At 42.6% G+C, this 20,781-nt stretch overlaps 1 protein-coding gene across 2 annotated transcripts in view; it reads right to left on the bottom strand.

The window, feature by feature from the left end:
* Positions 1-3,986: 3,986 nt before the first annotated feature.
* The window catches only part of RREB1 (ras responsive element binding protein 1), a 103,597-nt gene continuing 86,802 nt past the window's right edge, over positions 3,987-20,781 (bottom strand). Inside the window, exons 10-14 of one of the 2 annotated variants that reach the window (XM_075585802.1) lie at positions 17,129-17,318; positions 12,497-15,215; positions 8,517-8,681; positions 5,618-6,355; positions 3,987-4,787 (exon numbers count right to left, since the gene is read on the bottom strand). In XM_075585802.1, the coding sequence (XP_075441917.1) occupies positions 4,300-4,787; positions 5,618-6,355; positions 8,517-8,681; positions 12,497-15,215; positions 17,129-17,318 (4,300 nt within the window). In that variant the 3' untranslated portion in view covers positions 3,987-4,299. The remainder of the gene's footprint in view (positions 4,788-5,617; positions 6,356-8,516; positions 8,682-12,496; positions 15,216-17,128; positions 17,319-20,781) is intronic. The other variant, XM_075585803.1, reaches the window with a different exon arrangement.

Genomic DNA, 20,781 nt, shown 5'->3' with positions numbered 1-20,781 from the left:
CAAAGACTAGTAACACAGGGTGACTATCCATGGTCAAATCTCTTTTTCCATAGAATCTCCTGTCTGCTGTGTCCATAGAAAGGGTTAGTGAAACTCGTGTCTCTTGCCTCCTCACCTCTCCCCCTCCCCCCACCCCCATATATTGTCTATTATTGTTGTTAAATATTATTTCTACTGTTATTATTTCTGTAGTGTATTGTCAATTCAATTATTTTGGTTGTTTTTTGTTCCCAACCCACCCTTTCTTTTTTTTTGTTCTGTATCCACCCCCCATCCTGATTATAACTAAAAAACAAGTTTAAAAAAAAACTGTCCGAAACCAAAAAGAAGAGAAAAAAAAAGGGTTAGTGAAGTCATTCTCTTTTAAAGTTCAAGATGCAAATGGCAAGCGAATTGTGGCTACATCTAATCTCTGAAGTGGAAAAAATTGCGAGACCCAGTTAGGATTCCATAACCTGTTAGTACACATTGTTTCCCCTCTGCCGGCAGTGTGAAATAAAAACTAGAGACCCAAGTAAACCCTAATATGTCGTTTTTGTTTTAAATATAACATTTTATTGCTTAGATGGTTTGATACAGAACAGCTTTCATTTAGAATTTGGAAGTACTATACAACTGAGTAAAAAGGAGGAATACAAGTACCAAAACAAACGTGATTCTCTGTTCATGTGGCATAGACCAGTCTTGTACATAACGCATAGCAGCAGTTTAAGTTCCCTTTAGAAAAATATGAATTTCTACATTTTTACCATAGTTTCCTGGGCTGATTTCCATGGGTGGAAATCACTAGGAATAATGTCCTTCGTACAGACACAGAGAAAGAGAAACAAAAATCATTGAGAAACTGGAATCAGACTGTCATGTAGCCCCAGCTATATCAAGATTAGCTGTGAGGGGCTTCTGTTGCGTTCACAGTCAAGTGCTTATTGCAGTGATTTGTTAACCGCAGCTTTAAGTAAATCTAGGAGTTAATTTGAAACCCAGAAGAGACCAAATCAAATAATTCAGAAGATTTGTTTTGCAAAGCCCTGAGAGAGAGAGAGAGAGAAAGAGAGAGAGAAAAATCAAACAAATTAGAGAGACACACTAGCTGAACATGCAAACTAAACCTAAGATTCACCTAGAGTTTAAACACGGTATACATTTCACAGTTTAATATCGGAAGAGGACATCAGGGTCTGGGAACAACAACACCTCTCAGTCAAACTCAACTATGTATATGTTCATAAAAACGTGACAAGACCTTTTTTTCATCCAACAGGGTACAGATACAATTAAATAAAGCTTTCAATGGTTGATTATTGCTAACAGATGTCCCATTGCTCTGCTGGGTTGATTACGCGCTGGAAAATGTGAAACCTAGGGATTCTGGTGAGACACAACTAGAAAAAATATATATATTACAGGTCATTAAAAACCTATGGATGCCTGTAAATTATATTTAATTAAGAACACTTGGTAAACACCTTTAAGGAATTGGTTCAGATTTGTTTGATCATTCACCTGAACTAGTCATGTGTGTCAATACATTAGCACTTTTGTGCTACTCAATACATACCCACGTAGAACACAAATATATTAGTTAACATCTCATGATAACTCACTTAGCCCTCCGAGCTTCATTCACAAAAGCCGATACTGTGCGATATCGATCATTCAGTTGATTGTCGGACATTGTACAGTGCTTTACTGAATGATCCTTTGAGAGTGTGAACGCTCCTTAGGTAGAAAGGCTTGGAAGAAGTCCGAGAGGAAAAGCATTGACGGAGGTCATTCTGGCAGCAAAACGGTTCAAACCACTTTTCTTTATCATGCGATAAATGCCTTCCCCCCCTCAATTTAGATCAATCAAGATTTGTGCAGAAATAACCTGTTATCTGCATCTGAATGTACAATCCTGTTACAGTCAGCAGTGGTGAATACGTGCAAATGTTAGGTTAATGGCCTAATTCACGCTGTAGGAATCCCAAATGTGTAGGCACTCACTGGGTCTTGCAATGCAGAAAAATATCAATTTATTACATAAAAGGATCAACGTTTCGGTTCACTCTTTGTGAAAGTTGCGTGAGTGCACCGAAGCATTATTCTTTCTATGGCGAGTGCCTACACTTTTGGGATTCATGCTAGATACGGATCTCCCCCCCTGGATTTCGTTGGCCGTGCACCTGTGGCAAATTTATACGGCAGTACCGTGACTGCTCCTACCAAAGAACACTAAGCCACACTGAAGCCAGCCCTTCTCTGGGAACCGTTACAGTAATTATGAAATGTTAATGATGTCCCTGAAGCTGGGATGGGGGAGGGGAGAGAGACACACAGAGAGAGAGAGAGAGAGAGAGAGAGAGAGAGAGAGAGAGAGAGAGAGAGAGAGAGAGAGAGAGAGAGAGAGAGAGAGAGAGAGAGAGAGAGAGAGAGAGAGAGAGAGAGAGAAAGAGACACCGAGAGAGAGACACACAGAGAGAGAGACACAGAGAGAGAGAGAGAAAGAGACAGAGGCTGACCACGACCACTCTGGGCTATATTTACTACGCCATGCTAGGCGATAAGACAATTTGTCCCAAATTTATTAAGCAGTGCTATTCCGTAAGGCACCTTACAATCAATTCATTTGAAAGGAAAGAAGGTGTCTGCTGGCACTAAAAGGTGATTGGTAAATATGGCCCTCTGTCATGGAGACAGCCAGTACCATACGTGGAGGGAGAAGAAAGAAAGAATGTGGTTGCACTGCATTCACGGGATTAGATAGGAGGAGGAAATCAGAAGGGCTGAAAAGCACAGTAATGTTTTATAGCTTCACTTGTTTAAAAGACCTACAGATCTGGACACATACGGAGGAAGGCAAGTCGCACAGATACAATAGGGTACATTTATTTATAATATCAAACAGCCCATACATGTGTGTATCTCTCTCTCTCTGTGTGTGTACAATATATATATATATATATATATATATATATATATATATATATATATATATATATATATATATATCACACGCACATACATACATACACACACTTATATACACATCTTTCTCTAAACATTTTATCTTCAAGCACCAACCCAAAATACCTCAGGAACAAAAAGTCTCTTTACAAGTTTTATTTCTAGCTCCTCTCTTTTTACCAGTAGTACATGCTTGCCTAAAATACATGATGGAGGCAAGATGAAGGTAAGGCGTGGTTTCTGATACTGGAAGACCAAACTCTTTGCTTGTTTTGACAGTACAACCGACTGCCGCACCTTTCACAGGTCGAGGATTGGGAGATCTTCTGTCTCCCCTCCACGGCAGGACTCAAAGTCAGTCTGTATTCAGCCCATTTGCACAGGCCTCAGTGTTCACCAAGAACAGGGTTGATTACAGTACAGTAGGAACGGTGCAATGCAAGAGAGCTGCTGAAGGCTAGGATCTCAAAAAGCAAAAGTATATATTTGTACATATTTATTTATACCAGGATTTGAGTTTCTTTGTTAATTTTGAAGGGCAAATATTGCCCAAACGTTTCTGCATCTTTTGCAGAAACTAGAGAACTGATGAATTCAAGCAAACAGAATCAAGACATAGGCAGGGACAGAATCAATTCCACGGGTTACAATGTTTCTGCTGAATTCTCTGGGTGTTCATTCCGAGGTAGAACAACTACTGAACAATAACACCATTCAGAAACCTTAAGAAACAAGTTGCGAAGTTCAAAGCTACAGTATTTTTTTTCCTGGTTTACGGCATTTGGATATTTTTGAATATCTTCATCCAGCATGTCTCAAATACGACACCCCATGTTCACTTATACAGCAAAAAAAAAAACTAAATTTGGAGGTGGGGGGAAAACAAATGTGAGGTCTCGTGTGAAACTTTCCCCCAAGCATAGATTCACATCATTTTTCTTCCAGTTATTGGCTGTAGTACTGAATGGCCTCCTCATAAGCTCGTGTGTCCACCTCAGGAAACAGACAGTGATGTACAAGAACAAGCTCTCACACACAAATACAAAAACAAAAAAGGTAACTTTAATGCTTAACTGGAAAAGGTCCTCTTTGTATTTTTCATTAAAATATTTTTCTCTTTATGTAAAAAAAAACAAAAAACAAAAAAATAACCTCGAAAAAAGTTTATAATACCAAAAGACGTAATAAAGTAGTAAGGCACTCAAAATCAGTATACAGTTATTTGCATTTGACTGAAAGGTTATGGCACTTGATATGGCCAGCCATACTCTCCCGTAGCTGTACAAAACGCTTCAAAAATAATTTTATCATTTTGTCTTAGGAGGTGCAGAACGTGCTCCTCACATCTCTGGCTCATTTCGCCCCCAAAAGAGACAGGGCAACGTCCAAGGAGGTGATAGTGTGATTCATAGTAGATTTGTCAGACTCCTTGGTAAAGCCCTGGAGGTTTTTGCGATCTGAGGCTCTCCGAGTTTCTGGATCTTTAATGCCATCGACCCCTGGGACTTGTCTTGGGGTGCTTCTCCCAGAAGCATTTTCACTTCTCTGTGACGATTCCTCACATGTCGCATTTGCCAACAGGCTCTTTCGGCTTCTGGTAACAGACTGGTTGTTAAGACTAGTTGGTGTGTCGCATTCGTTCTCGGATATGTGGTGTGTGCTGCTCTGCATGGATTCAGCATCGCTCTCCTCCTCACACCTCGACTGGTGGTCCTCCTTGTCACTGTCTTTTCCCTGACTCTTCACATCTTTGATTTTCTGGTGGATGCGCTGATGGCGAACCAGACTGTGCTTGAGAGTGAAAGTGCGTTCACAGGTCTGACATTTATATGGCCTTTCACCTAAAAGAAAATGAACAGTAAAATACATCAGAGACATTCCTCATGGGTAGGTTGAAAGGAGACGGTCTACACACTAGGTCCATTGCTAAACCAATGTTCAGACAAAAACATTGAATAAACATTGCTTATTTTTTTATCCCGAGTGTCCTGGACTTTGGTTGAACTATAGTGGCTTCTACTATGATAATATACACTTTCACGGTTATGTATACCCAAATTAATGTTCTCTTTTCACCGCTTACTGATGGTCAAGTCAAATTTGATTCAAAGCTAAAATTATTATTATTTTTCTCACCATACAATTACAAATCTTACTTCCCATTTAAATACTATAATATGCAACAGTGTAGGTTAGTACACTTTTAGCAGAACAACAATGAGAGAACTGTAACACAGAACAATGAAGGAAGACTCCTATGAGGTTCTGAAAGCTCTGCACACTATAAGTCCATCTATGAAGACCTCTTATGTTGGTCCGCTAAAAGGCATCCCAACCTATATCAAATCTGATTTTCTCCACGACCAACACGGCTACTAGAACTTTGAACTACAATATGGAACATTAGGTGGAATTAAGCCCAAAACGATAAATCAATGCATATTCAATCTATAAATACCAGGGATGCTCAAATAAGGACATGATCGACCAGTAATGCTTAAACAAGGGAATATAGAATTAATGAAAATAAGCCCTCAGGGTGAAATTCATTTTAAATATAAACCCACAAGATGATCAGTTTCAGTCATTAGACAGGAATATAGTATATTTGACTACAAATGGCTTTGAGGAAGAGAGAATGTACAATAACTAACACGCTAAGTGTGTTTACCTGTATGTGATCTCATATGTCTGGTAAGATCCTGCAGAGACCAGAAGCGCTTGCTGCACACAGTGCATATCTTCTTCCTTTTGTCCGCCTTTGAGGTTCCCTTGCTTTCATAAGCCTTTCCGTCCTTGTCGTCATCGCTTTTCTCCAGAGACTTCATCTCCAGACCTTCGCCCTCCGAGACTGTTTCGCCATCCACGTTGCTCTTTCCTACCAGCTCAATCTCCAAGGGGGATTTTGACACCTTCAAGTCAACAGGAAGCTCTTCCTCGACGTCCCCTGCCTCTGCACTGTACACATGTTGCGAGAGATCGCTAGCAGAATCTGGTGAACCTTTGTCCTCATCTTCGCTGCTCTTCTCTCTCTTGTTTTCACATGAATGGGCCTTTTTGTGTCTGCCCAAAGTAGCAGCGAACTTGAAGCTTTTGCCACAAACGTCACAGGAGTTGCCACTGCTGCTGGCAGCCTGGTCACTAGCCGACAGCTTGAAGTCCATTAGTTTGCTTGCAAAATTAAGATCAAGGCTTTTGTTGCTCACAGCATCATCCTCAAGTTGCTCCTTATATTCATCGGTTTCCTCTTTGACTTTCTCCTTTGCTAGCGCCTGCTCTTCTGATTGGCGATCCTTGAATCCATGCTCGCCCTCTATGAAAGGAGCCCCGGCCATCTTAGCTCTGTCCCCAGAGGTTAGGTCTAACACTTCAACTTCTGCAGCAGACATCTCTGCATCCGATTGGCTGTCTGTAAAGAAAACATAGAACGGTGCTTTACCTTTGTTTATATTTTGACTTATGGTAAAGGATCAGGATCCTGCCTGATCTTGGATATTACGGTTTAGTACATTGCACTGGATTGTAAAAATAAATTAACGTAGATTCATTAGCTATACCCTTAAAGTTCCCATATCACGTGACATCACCACGAAATACTAAGCTCTTGGCTACAGAAACAGGTTATATCTAAGGCAGAATGCCCACTGGCAAATGTCTTCAAGACTGATCTTCTTTGCACTTGGCAGCTGAGGGTTTGATATCTCACAAAAACAAATGTCCCCTTTAGATGGAAAGCAAACAGGACATTCTCTGAAAGAGTATAGTACAAAACATGCTAAACAATTCTACACAGCCAACTATGCATACAAAATCTGTGATACATGCATACTTAATAGGGTGAAAAATGTAATAGAGAACCAAACCCTCTCTGCACAAAGCACTCACAACTTCTCCCAAGAGGCCTACATTATTGAGGACAAGTACATAAGCGATTACCCAAGAAAGTCTACAACTGCTGCCATATTAAAAAAAACAAAACATGGCTGGGTCTGTAGATATAACTTTTAAGATGTCACGTTAAAATAATACAAATAATGATAAATCTGTGAATGTCCACCTGTTACAAAACAATGATTTACTCTTAAAGCCAATAACCAGAGAGCTCTGGAAGATTTTTATACAATGAAGTACGAAGGTTAGCACAACGTAAAACACACAGCAGATAAAGGGGGATGAAAAGGGGAAGTTAGCAATCTGTGTGATGCATCATTCAAATGCTGCATTGCTCTTAGTAAGCAAGAGATTGCAACAGTGCATGCAATGAAGAGAAGCCAGTCATAAGATGTCCTAATGCTGCCAGCAGGACAAAGCATGCCACATGCAAACAGATTTCTTATAGCTTCACCTGCTGTGAAGCTATACACAAGAGAAATTAACCTTAGGCATTGATAACAATCCTTAAAAAGAAAACATGTGACGAGAAGCAAAAGCAAAATACAACCTACTCCCTACGTGCAACAACTTTAAGGTTGCATGCTTCTCGTGCGGCTGTAATCCAGCCATCTTTGCCCATTCCAGGTCACCTCAATGTGGAAAGTGGCCATTCCTCTTTGGGTGACGGCCGACTCGTGTTACATAGAGTTAATGAAGCTCCAAACAACACTGTACAGACCTGCTGTTTATTTGCTGGTAGGGTTAGGTGGTCATATTTTAATGGCGTCAGTTTCAAATGACAGTGTATCAGTGTCCAAAACATTTCTGTCAGTGTGGTTTACTGTATCATTTCCAACCACCAGCAACAAGCAGTTATCAAAAATACCTTCTCTGTCCACTAGGTGGCAGATTTTCCATATTGAAATAATATCCTCTGTACAGAAAAAGGGGGAGCCCTTTGCATTTAGGTCACTGACCTCAAGTTTTCCAAAAGATTAGAAGCACCTTAAAATAATGTGAACATGTTTCTTCTCTTTGTGTAATGTGCTTTGGATCATACAATAAGGTCCGTCCGCCAGAAAAGTTATAGGTGAAGATCACTGGGGAGAGCTGTACCCGACAGCCTCAGCAGTTCTACGAAGCGGACATTCATACGCTGCACAGCTCAGGAGAGGGAGAACATTGGTCTAACACATGCTGAAGGCACAAAGACTGAAGATAGAGCCTATAATGGCAGAAAGAGTGCAAGAGACAGAAGCGAGTACTGTGATAGGACTGCGTGCAGAGCTTGCAGCGACAGGAAGAGCCAGGTATCCAGCAGAGAATAAGTGCTAACAGCCCAGGTTTAGGAACGCTTAGATCTCAGTCACTCCCTTAAATGGAGGTCCCACGTGTAATTTTCAGATGTCAAGAAAAAATAATATTGGGGCTTAATTCAAATATATACAAATTCCTACAATTAAATCTACTCCCCACAGTGCGGGCAGAGGGAGCTATAAAAGGTCCGGCTCATGATGCCCTGTTCCCTAAATAGTTTCACTTCATTTGACTCGTTTTGTTTTGTCCTGAGCTGGATCTCCACGCCAAGGAGAGCTGCGCCCGTGCTTTTGTCCAACAAATAATGCAGCCGCCATCAACTGAGTGTGGCGCGCGCGCAAGTCTACTATCTAGGAGGCTAAACAAGCTTAAAGTGCTACCTGTGCTATCATGAGATCCAACATCGCTTTCTTTAGACTGGGGCATAAGACCGTTTCTTCTTAAGGAGAGGTTGGCAACTCCGTGTTTGCGTAAGAGGTGCCGTTCACAGTTAGATTTGGTAGAAAAGAAGGCGTCGCATTTTGCGCAGGGGTAGGGCTTCTGACCTGAAGCAGGAAAAAAAAAAAAAAAAAAGTATTTATCTGACTGCCTACTGTTCATTTTTTAAAATGTTTTTCTTTAAACAAACACTGAGGTCAAAGAATCTGTAGAACCATATTCCATCCTCCGTACAGCAGGAAGCAGCAATCCTAGCAGAATTCATTGGGGGGGAGAAAAAAATTCACCAAAAAATAAATAAATTGGGGGGGTGGGGGTGGGAAATACATGTATGCAGTTCATTAAAGTGTTCTGTGATTATGGAAATGTAAGAGTGAGGGAAAGTCATGAGTGATGTGGGTTGAGGCAGCAGAGAGGGAAGAGGGGAGGGCAATCAGAATATCCTTTAGAAACAAGAGAGCCTGTCTAGGCTGGGCACAAAAGAAGCATTATGAGCAGCACCCACTCTGCTTTAATCTGCCTCAAGTTGTTCGTTTTGCTGCTAATTAACAGCTAAATCTGCATTAGCAGATCGTATGCCCCAATCCTGACGCTCAGGCCGTCATGTGACCTCACTTTGCCTAATTACATGGCTATCTATGCTTTCCCTTGTTCATCCCCAAATAAATAATAATCAGTCTTTCTATGAAAAGCAACAGTGACGGAATCCCAGAGGCCGGATGTAACGGTCCGTGTGTTTACAAAGAGTGTGACACACAAACACACATTTCTGTGACGGGGTGGTCAGATACCCGATCATCGGGGCTACCCAAACAGGGAAGTGGAGGATCTGCACCTCATCCCACTCTGCCTGGACACTAACAAAGGCTCAGTGACACACTTTTTCCTTTTCATCTGTCTACTTTATAGCTCAGAACCGGACCACATGTCTGATAGTCTGGGCTCTGTACATTTATGGCGGGAGAAAGGGGACCCCTGTGGAAAACTAATTGAGTGCCCCCGACTCCAAAACAGGCCACATCTTAAAATGTCTAAATCGAAAGGCTTCAACCAGATTTGGTGAAACAGATTGAGTGGGAGACCTAGCGTCAGCAAGTGTGACTTTGAGCAAGTCACGGCCCCTCACTGTCACGAGAGGAGAGAAGCAGGATTTGTCTTGCATACAACTTCTACCATGTGTATAGCTCTATGTAGTCACAGCTCCAGCCTGCTTGAGCACAACCCATTTGTCCTATGTAGGGACCAGCTTCTGAATGATCTCCATCTTGTAAGCAGTCAACGCAAACAAATTACCGGTTGCTCATAGCTTTAATGGACCCTTCTCACCTGACATGTTTTGGCATGCGATTTTACAACTGACTAGGATGTTTCCATTGATTCCCGGAAACAAGTTTTTAGTCAGAAAAATCAAACAGATTAGAATAAACATATCTAGGCTAAAAAAAAAAATGGGAATGGATACAGGTTTGTAATGCAAAAGGTAGTTGGAGATGTGTAATTAACCTGTGGTTTCTTAAAGCCATGTTGAAAAGAGGAATTTCTCTACTGTGGCCCAGGTCATAAATGAATTTACTCCCTCTGCTGTTTGCAACTTTGGCCGTTTCACATAAAGAGGAAATAGCACACAGGATCCAGTCGAACCGTTTAAAAAAAAAAAAAAAAAACAACAAGTCCTGCCAACTTCCTGTTCATTTCATATTACCTGGCACAGAGAATCTATGATGGCTGAAATGTATTGTATTTAGTATTTCAAAAGAAAAAGAAAGAATACCTAAAGAAATAGGGCTTCAAGTTACTCAAACAGAAGATATTAAAATAAAAAAAACGAGGCCTACGTTTTTATCAAGAAAACAAGAGCTTGGAAAAAAATCCAGAGATAAATGTACTTCACAGGGGGGGGGGTGTTTTTACGCTCTCTGCTAACCCAAACATCTACAACTGTTTGTCTTTAGCCCTGTTTGGTCAGAGAGGCCTGCAATGTATTCAAAGGGATTAAACAGGAATAGCCTGAGTGATGCACAGGTCCCTTTGGTCATGCACAATGCATTGTGGATCCATGAGGTAGCAACGGGTTAAGAAATAACATGGTAATAAAGCCGTTCTACTTTTAGTAATCATATTGAGGTGAAAAGACACCAAGCAAAAAGTTGACAAAATAATAATAATAATAATAATAATCACCTGTATCTCAAAATAGTTCAAATAATAATAATAACATGTATCTCAAAATAGTTAAAATAATAATAAATAAAAAAAACATCTTTTACAGCATGTGTCAAGTGAGTTATCAGACATTGGGTCTTATTTATAGACAAGCTGTAAAACGAGTCGGAGTCGTCAATGCCAATAAAATTGCAAGAGCTTAAACTTAAGAAAATAAATCAATAAATAATTTTTTATTACAAGTTTGAAGAAGCGGGTCTCCGGAGCTGAACCCAGTTAATTTCAGTTCTGGGGGCCCCCTGCTTCCAGTAATACTTAGCTTCATAGAAGGTGCCGGTATCTCTGGCAAGTTTATTAAAGGTCCTGGTCACGTGGGCCAATAGGAAGTTGGACCGAAGGATGTCACGGCTTCCAATTGGCCCGTGTGACTCGCCACAGTGAAGCTGCCGTTAGATAGAGCAGCGGTGCGCAAACTGTGGGTCGCGACCCACAGGGGGGGCGCGACACTGCCGACGGGGGGCGCGGGGTTTACAGAGGCCCCGCGCGCTTCCCGAAGGCACTTAAATTAAGTGCCGGGGGAGCTGCAGGGCCTCTGTAAACCTAACTTACCGTGGCTCCGGCGGCTTCCTCCCTGCGGCGCCATGGCAACGCGGCGTCAAAATGACGCTGCGAGGTCATGTGACGTCACGTTGCTATGGCAACGTGACGTCATTACGCCGGAGCGCGGGTAAGTTGGGGTTGGGGGGGGGCGCGGGAGCGAGGGGACAGCCGTCAGGGGGGCGCAGGGAAAAAAGTTTGCGCCCCCCTGAGATAGAGGAACACAGTTTCTCTGCCTGCAGGGATATCGGCAACACTACGAAGGTAAGTATCTCTGGAAGCAGGGGGTCGGTGGAGCTGAAATTGATAGGATTCAGCTCTGGAGTCCCCCCCCCTGCTTTAAAACGTGTGTATATATATATATATATATATATATATATATATATATATAAAAATTAATTAAAGTTAACCTGTGTAAATATTTTAAAAAAATATAAAGTTAACACGTTAGCTTTAAATACTGAATGCAATGGACAACATATCCCATCAACCTAAAGGACAGGGAATAAAAAATTTAGTTACGGCATATTGCCAGAGAAGACTACGGTGTGCACTAGGCACCGATGTAAGAATAAAGGTGACAACTACCATCTTTTAAAGTAGTCCAGGATTCAAAGGGAGCGTAGTTATCCAGATTACCCCCATCTTTAAAACATACTATGAAACCCCAAATTAAAAAAAAGGTACTTTTGTCCCGTAAATAAACTCATTTAGTGGTAAATGAAAATAAAAGGGAAATAATAGCAAAAATAAAGGCTTTCAACAACTGACTAAGGAAAGATGTAATAAGTACACTGTATTATGGATCAGTAAAACTGCGCCTGGATGCTGCTTCTTAACAAACAAGGCAGCACAAGCCCCTTATCATAGGAATCATATCACACAGATCCAACTGATTACAGATCAATCTGCCAAAGCTTTAAACTTAAACCTAATTAAATGTTATTGCCAATACTATTTATCAATATGGATGCAAAAATGTACAGTATGTGCTAAACAATACATTTCCACTATGCAAGCGTGCTTTTTTCATGCCTAGCCAAGTCATAATAAAACAGACCAAGCTTTACAGGAAAAATAGCACTTTGAGCCAGATCTAAATATAACAGGGTAAACAAGAAATGTAATGAAATGTTTCTTCTGCTAGCACTGCTTCTCTTACCTGTGTGAGTAAGCATGTGCCTTTGCAGGGAGCTGGCCCAGGGAAAAACACGAGGGCAGTAAGGGCAGATGATTTTTTGCAAGGAGTTAGAGTAGGGGTTCCCCTTTGCCCGTTTATCTTCACCGCTATCCCGTTCGTCTTCACTGGTTCTGTTGTTGTCAGCGTCGTCCTTGATGTCCTCAGCGGACTGCAGGTAAGGGCTGAACTTGTTAGTGTCTGTCGTGGCAAGCATCTTCTCTATACTTGCAAATTCACCGCTCGACTCCAGATCCAGACTAGCAACTACCTTGGGTTTGTTTTTCGTTCCTTTCTTCCTACCTCGTTTCTTTGCTCCCCCGGCCGGAGCCGCGGCGCTGGGGTTGTCAGACGCCGTAGAGCTTCCAGCAGTAAGGGGATCACCACAGGAAGCAGCAGCATCCTTGTGAAGGATTGCCGTCTTGGATTTGGAAGCCCCGGATTTGTCAGGGGCAAGTGAACTGTTGGCAGCGACCTGAGAAGTAGGCGATGTAATCTCTGTTTTCAGCAAAGTGGAAGCAGACGATACAGAAGAAATGATCTGTGCAATGGAAGCCAGAGGTGGCAACTCCTTAGTGATTGGAGGCTTTGGCAAGAGAGGAGGTGGCTTAGGCCTCAAGGGGCGCAGGATGGTTGCACTGCCAAGAACAGCAGGAGAAATGATAGGGACTGTCAAATGCAAAGGGCTTTTCACTGACTTGGAATGTGTGATGGGTGCAGCTCTGTCCAGGTTCCCATTGGCACTTAAGGACAGCGGGCATGGCTGGCAGTTGTATAGTTGGTCAACAGTCCCAAATGTCTGCTCTTGTGTCTTGGCTTGGATGCGAGCGTGATCTTTGTCCTGCTTAGTGTATTTAGGGATGGAAAGATCAATTGGCTCCATGGAGCAATCAAAGGAGGCAAGAGAGGAGTTGTAGAATGGCTCCTGCTTCACTTGGAACACACAAGGGTTCTTGTTCTTTTGGGAGAAGTCCAAGGGCTCATCAAGGTCTACAGGGAAGCTGGTAGCAGGTTCAAGTTTTACTGGGAAAGTAGACAGTGCCCCGTGCAGAAAGCCATTCTGTGGTTCCAGGTACGATGTAGTAGGCTTTCGTTCTAGGTAAGTGCGGTCCTCCAAACGAGGAGAGTCTGATCTATTTTGCTCTGGGCTGTAGGTCACTGATAAGATGTGACTCTCAATCTCTTTCTCCTGCACATGCTGGTGCTGTTTGAGGATGTGGTGAATGCAGTTTCTCTTGGCAGAAAAGGTAGTGCCGCACTCTTTGCACTCAAATGGTTTCTTTTTCTGAAATCCGCTGTGGGTTCTCATGTGTATGTGAAGGGCACGATAGTTCTTCAAGTCCTCTCCGCAGTACTTACACACAGTGTCTGGAGAGCAAAGGGCATCCACCATTTCAGCTGTGTTCATGGATACATAATCAATGTTCTTTTCAATATCCTTTCTGGTGACTTTAAGGTGCTTCTTGCGCAGGTGTCTCTCACAGTTGGCTTTAACAGTAAAAGGGTACTGGCAAATTTTACATATGTATGGCCTTTCACCACTGTGTGTCCGTAGGTGCCGAATCAATGCGGCCTTGTCAGCTGCAATGTAGTCACATATGTTGCACTGGTACGGTGATATTCCCAAGTGAGAGCGGATATGAGCCCGCAAAACACCAGAGAACGTGAACACCTGGTCACAGAAACGACAAGGGTAGAAGACTTTTCTCACTTGGGTAGCTTTCTTGTTGTTTGCTCCAGAAATGATCGCCTTCAGATCCCCGTCAGATTCTTGTTTGATCTTAGTTTCCAAATCTAAAGGCATGAAGGCTTCTATAATACTGTCCTGTTCTAGCTGAGTTTTTATTTCTCGCTGACTCAAAGCATCAGTTTTCGGTGGTTGTGAGGGCCGAGCAGAAGAGCTGCGCTTGGTTCCTGACCGGGATTGCAAGAACAGGGCACCAGTAGCAGACTCCACAGAGTTCTTGGTCATCCTCAGTGGTGGGGGAGGAAGGCTTGGACTGATGCAGCCTGGAGAGGCCTGCTGAGTGTTGAGGAGAGGGGGAGGTGTAGAGGAGGCAACAACTGTCCGAGGAGTCACCAAGGGCTTTGGCTTTAGTGGAGGCATGTGCTTGAAAATGGACTGTGCGCTGCCCGGAGATATCTTAGCAAGAGGTGGAAAACTAATCTGAGGGGGTGCGGAAGCAGCCATCTTAAGTATCTGCTGAATGTCAGCCAGCTCCCCTGAGATGGGTTTGACCACAATACTGCTGTCAGGCTGCATGGTGAAGCCCTTCTGGAAAGGCTGCAGAGAATGAATTTTCAGGTTCTCTTTTGTTGGTGGCAGGACAGAGAATGGACCTCCCACGGTGGGTGCTTCCAAAGGAGACAAGTTCAGCATGCTCATGTTACCAAGTTCCTGAGATAGGTTGCTCTTCTGAGCTTCCAGGTGCATGGCTTGGTAACAATCTGGTATGAGGTCTTCCTGACTGCTGGGCTTGGCGTCTTTGGTGTGCTGCAGGCCCAGGGCTGCCATAAAAGCTTTCTGGTCTTGGCTCTCCTTGTCCGTGTTTTCAGTCTTCTGCTTATCATTCTGCTGAGCCTCTTTGTGAGTTCCCATGTGCAGTTTTAGAGAGGAGCGCATTGGGAATGCCTTGTTACAGGTTTCACAGATGAAACGATGACATTCGCTGATGCACCTTCGCAGATTTGTTTCACACCAGACCTATTACCACATTGAAGAAGAGACAAAAACAATGCAGGTAAGGATGGATATCCATACGAAAATACACAAGTAGGAACTTGACTAATTTTAGATTTTAAGATTAGTTGCTCTATGTTACTTCTCATAAAATATGATTTAATTTAATGGACTAGTGCCCAAACACTATAAACAATGCTCTGCAACTTCCCCAAATACAAATCCTACCAAGAAGAATATGTACGAAGCCAATTTGCTTATGTACAATTCCTGGATTAAAATGTGTGTGCGGTACATGCTTAGTTACAGTATGCTAAACAATGGCATTAGCTCAGATTCACAAGGGTACTTGTCTCTCATACAATCTATTTGGTGCATTGAGCCCCGTTTAGAGAGATGTGACCTAACTGGTATCGCTTTGCAATGAGCTGCAGGCCCACCTGGGTCTGAAAGGGTTAACATCTATCTGGGTCTAAGGGCAGACCAGGGTTTTTTCTCCAGATGCCATTTAAAGCCCTGTGCACTGAGGATTATGATGATAAGCCCTTTACTGCTATAGAAACCCAAAGAGCATTGCATGTCTAGCTGTGGTACTCTGCATCGCTGATTGAAAGCCAATTGCTCAATACACAGAGCACAAAGCTGACGCTCTTCCTTTGTTTCTTTAATAGCAGCTTAATGCAAGCAGCAATGCGTTGCTGGAAGATCCTTGCCCCGTCTTTAAAGGATAAGATTAGCGCTCTCATGATCTTCTAGCAATTAGCCATAATTACTTTGAAATAACCTGGATCCAAACCCTCTCCCCTAATTTATGAAGTGCGGATACAATTTATCAAGTACTTTACAAATATGCTAAATGGTTTTTTTTTATGTTATTTAATAGACTATTCCCAACCCCCTCCCCCCTCCCAAGAGAAAAATAATTGAACGAATAAGTCCATGCACTGCAGTGTCCTCTGGGGACAGAAGAATAAAAAAGCACCTTGACATCACGAATCCCGCACAAACCACTGTCCCGGTACAGAGTCAGCAATAATTGTTTTTACATGTTATAAAATGACTCAGATTTTATGCAGTGAAAAACAGCCTCATTTTTATCCATCATCTGTGCAAACATGATGAATTACCTGGTGCAAGACTATTGAGAAAGAAGCGTTCATGAGTCTCACAGGGTCGTGTTCACACACACGGAGTATATTTCCTGTGTTTGAATTGCTTGTAACATGCTATGTATTTGTTTTTTGTTTGTTTTTTAAAGTCTCATCACCAGTGAGCCAACTTGGTGACCTATGGCCCATAGGCAAAAAACTGTGGAACTGTGGAATCAGTCCAACACTAAAAGACCACCTGCTTCAAAGCTTACCCCAGAAGGGAGAAAAAAAGAGTCAATAATAATAAGACAAATCACATTGGAGAAGACACCCTGGCACACAGAAAATAACCGTTCGGTGGTCTACTGTGTTAGAATAGAGCTTTTCCATATTCTCATCATCTCCGCACAGGCGACTACACTCCTGGTTAGGAGAGAGGATTCCACTGTATGTGTATTGGATAATTAAAGACACGCACATTTATTTAAATAATCCCGCTGACAGGTGAGCCAACTTCTTTCTCATGTCTTAGGCATTCAAAGATCCCCGAAAACACCACGTAAACCAGTGTGACCGGTTCCTTGGAAAATGTCATTAACTTGGTGTAATTTTACTTCTAGAATTATTATAATTTCTTCCCCTCATGTCATTAAAGCCACATGCAACATTTCAACAACTTGTTTAAAAAAAAAAAAACAAAAAAAAAAAACACCTAATTACAAGCATACCTGGAGCCTGCAATGCATGTGGCTTTGTGGGATAAAAGGATTATCAGTGGTAAATAGGTAATGCTATACTCTGGAGGCTGCATTATTGTCACCCACTACTGTAAGGGTGTTATTTTACCTGAGAAATGATAGGGAATTTCCTGCAGGAGAAGTCGGTGAAGCCCAAGTCATTGAAGCCCGCTGGGATGGAGGGGTTATTCTGAATAAAAGGCTTTCCCGACGGGTCCCTGGGGAGCAGCTTGTGGATTACAGCATTGTGGCGCAGCATACCCCGGTGGGTACGAAATGAAATGCAACAAATGTCACACCTGGGGAGGCAAGGGAGGGGAGAACGTCAGATACTCAACACAAGACATATGTTACACACACACACACACACACACACTCCTCCTGTCCGTGAGCTTTCACAGCCATGCTGTACTGCGATGGCAACGCAGCATGCAGGAAAGTGCCAGGAAGCATTTACTCTCCACTGCTTTTGCATAGCAGGATGTGGATGCTGCAAACACTCCAGTAATGTAGTTATGAATGTGGGATTATAATAACAAATCCCAATAAAAAGCCATTTTGTGGTGAACCCAGTAAACACCATTTGGTGAAAATATAACTTCCCCCCTTCCCCTCCCCCCCCTGCTCAAAGTGTACTGTCCAGAATAATGCATGCGATCAGAAGGAATAAACACACACAATGCCAAAAAGACCACCCAAAAAAAGTAAGTGTGACTGTAAGTTTAAACAGAAAAGCATATGGGATCTGGCCTGTGCTGCCATCACACTGCTACAATGCCACTCCTGCAGGACCAGATAAGTACCACTGCTGTTTTGGAGAAGAGGTCACAGGAAACTTTCTATCCCCATGCTGTGCCAGTGATAATTTACATAGCACCTCCTATTCACACAGGATTATGGCATGTTCTGCATTACATATTATTTCCTGTCCATGCAGCTTTTTTTGCATTGTTCCAGTCTATAGCAGCCATGTGGGTTCTCTAGAAAAGCAGATTTCATGTAGCTTGTGATACCATTTAGGGAACCAACATTAGAGGTCTTCATAGACTAAATTATAGGGTACAGAGCTTTGAAAACCACAAGAGGACACAGGAAGGAACATATGAAGTCTCCAAGGCTCTGTACACTATAATTTCACCTATAAATAACTGGGATGTTGGTCCGATAAAAGGTATCACAACGTACATCAAATCTGCTTATTGATCTAAACAAAAAGCTTTCAATAAATAAAAAATACCAATGGATTCACCTGTCAGGAGGCACCCTCGTGCTGGATTATTTTTTATTTTATTTATGACACAAAATATGGTGAGATTTTTCCAGAACAGCACAATGCTTTCCTATGCGCTAGCATTGCCTGGGGTATAGTAACATACAAGACAAACAGGAGGCTCTTCTGCCTCCCAGCATTGAGCATTAGGCCGCGCGTATAGTGCCCGCGACGCATGACGTCACCCGAAGCCGCTAGCGAAACTTGTATTTCGCCTTGCGCCGGCGGTGCGGGCGACCAAGCCATTGATTGGTTCAGGGGCTGTCACATGAGGCGACAGCCCCTGAAAAATCAATTAAACCCGGCTTCAAAAAATCGCGCCGCCCCGTCGCCCTTATTATAAGCGCCCGCGTTGGCGACAATGCATTTGTTTTCGGGCGCCGTGGCATCGCCGGCACTATAAGCGCGGCCTTACTTGAATGTTCCGGCCTCCGAGCACCTGGAGTCCTTTACTGCAGCACAATGCATTGCCAGCCTCTCTGGCAGTGAAAGAGGTTAGGATGCTGGTGCCATGCAATATTGGAGTTAAAAAGGAAGGTCACATCAAGACGCACTTATTTTCTAGAAACCTACTTATTTTATTTAGTTAAGAGAAACCTCCAGTTTTAGCTGAATGAGCAGATTCAGAACCCAAAATAGGGACACCGTTACCTTGGCCAGTTTTTACAGGTTTAGTAAGTAGTGGGAGAAGTGGAATGGTGCTAGTACCAATGTTACTTTATATACAAACCTTAAGTACCATTGCTATTTAATTAAAGGAGCAGATACTCCCCCAAAAAAACATTTTTTCCCCCCCCCCCTAGGTGGGAAGCAGGGGGTATCCGGAGCTTAGCCGTGTTAATTACAGCTCAGGGGACCCCCTGCTCCCTGAGATACTCACCTACATAGGGGGTGCCAGTAGCAGTTCCGCAGGTTTAAATGTCCTGGTCACACGGGCCAATAGGAACTTGCAAGGGATGATGTCACAGCTTCCTATCGGCCCGCGTGACGTGGGAGCCTAAAATCCGCCATTTCGATAGCCCCACATAGCCCAGACGGAGCGGCTACCAGCACCCCAAAGGCGGTAAGTATCTCGGGAAGCAAGAGTTCCCCGGAACTGAAATTAACTACGTGTAGGTTCCTCTCCAGAAACCCCCTGCTTCAGTCCTATAGTTATTTATAATAAAAAAAAAAGAAAGCATGATTGCTACTTAAAAAATAAAAACACATTTATTTGAGTAAAACATGCTCTAAAAAATAAAAAAAATACAAAGATGCATACTATAAGTGTGCTCTTAAAAACTATGGCATTCATTTATCAATTTCTTAAAACCTGTATCATTACAACTACTGTTTTAAAGCGCTTTAATCTAGATTAATAATCATATATTAAACTTTTTAGTAACTACAGGGGAATACATTCCATTCTGCACAGGAATTAGAATGAGCCAAGAAATAATTAAAGTTAAAAAATAAAGTAAAAAGACACACACACACACACACACACACACAAAAACACACACACACACACACACACAAAAACACACACACACACACACGAGCTTAGTTTGTCAGCATGTGCAATACTGTTATTTTGTTGCTCGGTGCACACAACGTTCATATCCTCCTCCCTGGGGTTCTTGCAGGTCCTATGACACCTTGCTAGCTACCTTTATAATACATTCCAGGATGTTATCAACACAACGTAACAAATACATCGGGAGCCATTTGTCCTCCCAAATAACTAAATGTCTTAAAGGAGCAAGCGCTCTGCTTTTTTCAATGATTATTTTTTTACATAGGGTTGAAGCAGGGGTTCTCTGGAGCTGAACCCCGTTAGTGTCAGCTCCCGGTACCCCCTACTCCCCGAGATGCGTACCTCTGTCTTGTCGGTATGGCTTCTGTTTAAAGGTCCTTGTCACGCGGGCCAATAGGAAGCTGCACCGGATGATGTCACAGCTATCAGCCTGCAGGACGCGGGAGCTTTGAAACGCCGCCATTACAAGAACCCCAGTAAACCCAGCCAGAGCTTTTACCGACACACCCTACAGAGGTAAGTATCACAGGAAGCAGGGGGTGCCCGGAGCTGAAATTAATGGGGTTCAGCTCTGGAAACCCACTGCTTCAACCCTATGTAAAATAAACATATAAACCTTTCAATGGCAGCACAAGTATATTTTGGTGTACATGTGTGTACATGTTTGCAAATACTCCAGATCTACTGCTTTTATTGATGTACACACACAAGAGCACACACAGACATTGCAGTCCTCAAATCTTTTGAGGTTTATATTTCCTGTAAATCGCTTGCAGGTGAAAACAAAATTACAGGAAAGTGCATTTTTAAAAACTCTGTCCGGCTTTAACAGTGAATAAAATTAAAAAAAGGAGGCCATCAAAGTGTCTGTTACTAGTGCAGTGGGGTCTGTAGCCTTCCATTGTACAATGATAGTTCTGCTCTAACTCCTTCCTCTCTCTGAGCTCACCCCCTGCAACCAAGGGCACAAGCTCCT

The sequence above is a fragment of the Ascaphus truei genome, chromosome 2 (genome assembly GCF_040206685.1).
Source record: "Ascaphus truei isolate aAscTru1 chromosome 2, aAscTru1.hap1, whole genome shotgun sequence".
Taxonomy (NCBI): Eukaryota; Metazoa; Chordata; class Amphibia; order Anura; family Ascaphidae; genus Ascaphus; species Ascaphus truei.
The sequence above is the reverse complement of the archived record's forward strand: the minus strand, read 5'-3'. Positions and strand labels throughout refer to the sequence as shown.